We start from the raw sequence: 5,448 nt of genomic DNA, 5'->3' as shown, positions 1-5,448 counted from the left end.
ATTCTTGTCCTCCAGGGGCCTTTTAACTATGAATGACTATTTCAGGGGTTCCAGATTCCGGTTCAGAGTAGGGGAGTTTTTTTCTTTCTTTGTCATTTGAGGAATTCCCTTCTTTTACCTTTTTTTTTCCCCCCTCAACCTGCATCTTTTCCTTTTAAAAAATCTTATGCCTCCTCCTTTCCTCACACAGGGCCACGAATACTAACTGATCTCTCAGGTTCTGTCAGGTTGTGGGTCAGAACTGAGGCCTGCTTCTGCCAGGTGGGTGGTTCATAGAGGCACCATCATAGAGGAACCATCAGAGCAGAGTGGTTGAGTTCTTTCATATGCCGGTCTGCTGCTCCCACACTGCTGGAGGATGCATGTGGCACATCCACTACTCCCCTTCCTCCGCTCCTCACTGCCTGCATCAGGAGACAATGGGATTGACCTCTAGTGGCTGAGGTTCCTCGCTTATTGCCTCTCCCCCTTTGACAAACATTTGGTGCTAGGAAGAAATTTGATTCTTCTAATGGCTTATTTCTCACTGGAAGACATCTTTTTTGGGGACTATAGTCTAGTTTAGGGGAAAACTAGAAGCAAGTTTGAGTTTCTCATCAGTTGTGAACACGTTTCCTTTGGGAAAGATGGTTTATGGTCAGACCTGGGGTAAGGTGGTTAGAAGCCAGCCCTGTGAACACTAGGAGTCTCTCACCTGGGGAGGGGGTGGCTACCAGCAGCCAAAGACCCTCTTTCTGAGTAGAGCCCTTAAAAGGGTACATGAGGGGTTAACAGGATTAACGGCTACTTCAATTGTTCTAAGTAAATGGCATTTAAAGACTTCACCTCTCTTTAAATGCTATAATCTTCAGTGCCTTTCTAGACATTGGTGACCCATTCAGGGAAGGGCAGCTAAAAAGAAACCTTTTATTCCTCCCCCGGGGCGGGAGAATTTGGAATAAGTAGAGGGGGGTATGTTGAGGGAAAATTAAAGTGGCTAAGTGATCATTTCTCGAGGTGGCTTCAACAACCCTGGCCTCCCTAGCTGGCTTGAACTTGAGCATCACCTGTGAGGTCCTGAGCCTAAGGCGGAGGGAGGGCGCCATGCCGTATGACCTTTCAAATCCTTCTTCCTTCCACCCCTGTTTACAGAGAGAATAAAAGTCCCTCATCGCAGCCCACCTCCTCTGCCATATTTGCTCCGGAAGTGCCCGCTCTGGAAGCATTGGTACCGGAAGCTGGGTCGAAGGTGTATTCACTGTGGCCACCCCACGTGTCTGTGACCGGAAGTGCCAACATGCCGGGCGAGGCTGGGAGGAAGCTCCGGAAGAAGCGGAGGCGGCTGCAGCGGAGGCAGCGGCTCCGGCAGTTCAGTGACCTGTGGGTCCGACTGGAGGAGAGGTGAGGCGAGGTGAGGTGGGTGGTGTGGGCAGGGCTGGGTCAGGCCGGCCAGGAGCCCGTCACCTCCGTCCATCCTCACCCCCCCCCGAGTCCAGGTGGGGAGCAGGGGAGTAGCCCAGGAATGTCCATCACACAGCCGCAGGGGTGGAGGTTCAATGCTTCCAGTCAGGGGAAGAGCAACATGTTTATATATGTTAAAGAACAAATGGTGGTGGTGGCCGGGTCATGGGTGAATCTGTTAAAAGTTAACATATTAAAGTATGATAGAATGAGGCTGGAATAAAGGTTGTAAGAAACATGACTTGCTAGCCCTTTCTACATCACAGATCAGGGAAAGTGTCATAGTTTTGCAGAGCTGGAAGCGACTCTGTGGGAGTGAGCTTGTTCAGCCCTCACATCTTACAGGGAGCGTAGTGGCGACCTCAGAATGTACACACTCGGAGATGCCTAGGAAGTGGATTGGAGGTGGATAGAGGAGCCAAAGGTGGTGACCCAGCCTGGTGTGTGGGCCGTAAAGCTCATGGAAGAACTACATGGGAGAGGCCTGGGATCCAGGATCTAATTCATTTCAACCCCAATTTGTTGTGTTCCATCTGTGTGCCTGCTGTTGTGTTGGGTGCTGTGGCTTTGGAGTGAACCAGACAGACATTGGCCCTCTGCTTTCCTGGGTCACAGTCTGGGGAGGAAGCGGGATTTTGAGTTTATTATCTGTAAGCGAAGTGTAGGGTGCTATGGGAATGTGCATGTGTGTGTGTAGGAAGTTAGCACTTAATTTCTGGTGAGGGGTTAGGAAGGGCCTCCTGGAGAAAGGGACTTTTTGGCGGCTGCTGAGTAGAAGCCTGACAAAGTGGAGCCCAGTGACTAGAGCTTCTGAGCCTGGATCAGGAGATTCAGGGACCCAGGGCCTGCACAGGCACAGTCGTCAACGCTGAATGAATGAATAAACAGCTGAACAAGAAGGGAAGGCGCTCCAAACAAAGGGAACAGTGTGCAAGCCTGGCGTGGAGAGAGTGAGCATGTTAAAGAAACCCACATAAAGTAATTCTGGCTGGTGCCTGAGAGGTCAAGGGGGAGGGGAATGAGGTGGGTCCAGAAAGGGAAGCAGCTGCAGTGACTGTGAGAGTCTCCTGCCTAAGGGAAGGAGGGAGCCACTGCAGGGTTTGAAGCAGGCACCCCATGTGCTGTGGAATTTGCATTTTTAAATGGACAGAAGCTGGCAGTCAAATGAGACCTGGAGAACAGGGAAGGATCCTTTTGGTGTATGTGTTGTCTGTCCATGGTGCCTGACTCCTCCAGCCATCCTTCATCGATGGAGGGATAAATTGACCTGTGTAGGACTTTTTCAATCTGGGTGATTTCCTTTCAAGGTGGCCATGGAGTTGGCTCCTTTCCACCTGAACTGAGCTGAAAGGGCCAGGTGGGCCTGAGGTCATGGGCCCCTCAGCTCATGCTGTCTTGACTTGGGATGCCTTGTGTGGTGTTCATACCAGACCTGAGCTGGGGTAGGAGAGACAGCCAGAGACCCAGGGAGGCCTCCTCCTGGCCTGGCTGTGCTCTGCGGGTAGTCAGTGAGGAGGGTCCCTGCCTGAGATTGCCTAGAGGTTAATAATAAACCAATCTGCACTGGGCTTTCTTACACCTAGTGTGTTAATAATCCTTGAATCAAGAACCAGGTAGCCAGGGAGCGTCTCCCAGTGTGCTAGTCTTAGCGCCTGTATTATTTGGTTTTGTTGTAGCAGCAGCAACGAGGGCCAAAGACACAAGAAACTTGTTAATGTGTTATCTGTCCTGGTCTTTAAAGAAAGGAGATGAAATGAAGCTGTGCTAGTGTGGGGGGCCCTGGAGTATCCAGTGACTCCGGCTGTGCCCTGAGCTCTTTTCCTTTGCCTTCTAGTGCAGCGGTCCCAGCACTCCAGGTCCCAGTTCTGGACTGGCACATCTCTGCTGAGTTGCGGCTCCCTCGCCCCAGGTTCTCTCACCACAGCCAGATGGTGGCTAGCAGTGCCTGCCTTTCTCTCTGGACTCCTGTGTTCTGGCTGCTGGTTCCGGCTTTTCAAACAGAGACACCCCTTCTGTAATGGCTGTAATGACTGGAGGAGCCAGACCAAGACCCTGACCCCTTGGACTTGAAGGATGACCATTCTTGTCATCTATGCTCTGGTCTGGCCTTGATAGGCCCAACCCAGGAGAAGAGGCTAAGAATCAAAGCCAGTGTTGATTCTTTCCTTTCCAAGGAGTGACTTTGGGTTATCCAACAATGCTTGGGGTAGGTGTACAGTTTTGTAACATAATGAGCTGTATGAAAATAATTGTAAATGAATTATGTGAAAATAATTAAATACTTTTTTTGTGTAGACTTTCCCCCATAATGTGTATATATCAGGCAAACTGCTGTTTTGCTCACACCCTCTGAGTACTGTCACTGCTTCACTCCTGGGCCCTACTCCAGGGCCGGCCCACATCTTTGGATCCTGACCCTTTTTTTTTCCTTCCTTCCTGCTGCTCTTCTCCCTGTTCACTCCTGGTTCTAGATGTGGGGGAGTCAGTAGGCCATGGGGCCTTTGTTCTGCTCCTGTCTATTCAAGGTCTGGTGAATGGGGTGCTTCCTGCACCCTGACAGGTGTTTTCATTATGTGTAATATGTGAGTGTGTCACTGACATGCTGAAGACTGGGTGGATGGGTGGGCTCTCAGGTGCTGTGCAAGACAGTGGTTTTCAAACTCCGCCCCCTCCTGTCTTGTTATTTATTTATTTATTATTTATATGTTGTGTCATTTCCAAATAAAATCTTATGGGGAAATCTCTATATAAAATGAGTAAGAGCAGAACTGCCCCAGTTGAGTTCGAAATGGGAACTTTTAACTCTGTCCAACTGATCTACCCTTATCCTGCTCCCACCAGATTTCCAGTTCAGTGTCTCCCACCTGTGTCAAGGTTTCCGTATTCTTCCTGGGCCTCTTAGTAGCTCACAACCCAGAGGGTCTTCCTAGGACTTGGGTGGGACCAATATGAAGTAGAAGTCTTTGTTTCTAACCTGATTTAGGATTAGCTTGATTGCCTGGACTTGCAGCTCCATGGTCTTTCTTTCCTTTCCAGAGACTTTCTGTGGGTTCATTCTCGGTCATTTCCAGGGTCCAGAAGATCTTTGGGGGTCTTATGGAAAGAGTGGTGTGTTGGCACTCAGGGTCCATGTCCACTACCTTTGCTCCCTTCACACCCCTGTATTGCAGGGGTAGGATGGCTAAACTTTCCCAGACTCCCTTGCTGCTTAAGAGGTCTGACAATTAAGTTTGCGAACTTGTTGCAATGATATCGCTAACCTTTTTTTGATATCAGAGGGATTATTCATTATGAATTTGTACCAACTGGACAAACAGTTAACCAAATTTACTATTTGGAAGTGCTGAAAAGGCTGCGTGAAAAAGTTAGATGACCTGAACTTTTCACCAACAATTCATGGCTCTTGCATCACGACAACGCACCAGCTCACATGGCACTGTCTGTGAGGGAGTTTTTAGCCAGTAAACAAATAACTGTATTGGAACACCCTCCCCGCTCACCTGGTCTGGCCCCCAGTCACTTCTTTCTTTACCCGAAGATACAGGAAATATTGAAAGGAAGACATTTTGATGACATTCAGGACATCAAGGGTAATACGATGACAGCTCTGATGGCCATTCCAGAANCTCCAAGGTTCTGGGCAGCCCTGCTGGGGTACGTACATCAGCAGACAGAGGACTGGGAGAAAGGGGAATACACACAAAGTACATGCTGTGTGCGAAACAGGCTCCTGGGCTGTTTTAATCCTCACAGCAACCAGGTGAGACACATCCCCTTTGCAGGAGCAGCAGAGGCTCCTAGGCTCCAAGCCTGGCTCTTTCCTAGATACCACGTCCTCCTGTGGGTGTGCGCTCAGGAGAGAGGCCATGTCACCCAGGGTGTTTCTTTCTTGGAGACATCTATGGAGTGAGTAGGCTGTGTGAAATGTAGGCAGGGGATGAGCAGTCTGTCAGCACAATAGTCCTATACTGTGGCCACAATGACCATGGGCCAAACCTTCATGAGTAA

At 49.7% G+C, this 5,448-nt stretch overlaps 1 protein-coding gene across 1 annotated transcript in view; it reads left to right on the top strand.

Annotated features, from left to right (window-relative positions):
• Nucleotides 1-3,458, top strand: part of TRABD2A (TraB domain containing 2A) — a 69,396-nt gene extending 65,938 nt beyond the window's left edge. The window contains exons 6-8 of the mRNA XM_019623747.1: nt 703-705; nt 1,132-1,380; nt 3,275-3,458. Of these exons, the coding sequence (XP_019479292.1) occupies nt 703-705; nt 1,132-1,380; nt 3,275-3,458 (436 nt within the window). The remainder of the gene's footprint in view (nt 1-702; nt 706-1,131; nt 1,381-3,274) is intronic.
• Nucleotides 3,459-5,448: the final 1,990 nt, after the last annotated feature.

This window comes from Hipposideros armiger, unplaced genomic scaffold (assembly GCF_001890085.2).
Source record: "Hipposideros armiger isolate ML-2016 unplaced genomic scaffold, ASM189008v1 scaffold_561, whole genome shotgun sequence".
Lineage (NCBI taxonomy): Eukaryota > Metazoa > Chordata > Mammalia > Chiroptera > Hipposideridae > Hipposideros > Hipposideros armiger.
The sequence above is the reverse complement of the archived record's forward strand: the minus strand, read 5'-3'. Positions and strand labels throughout refer to the sequence as shown.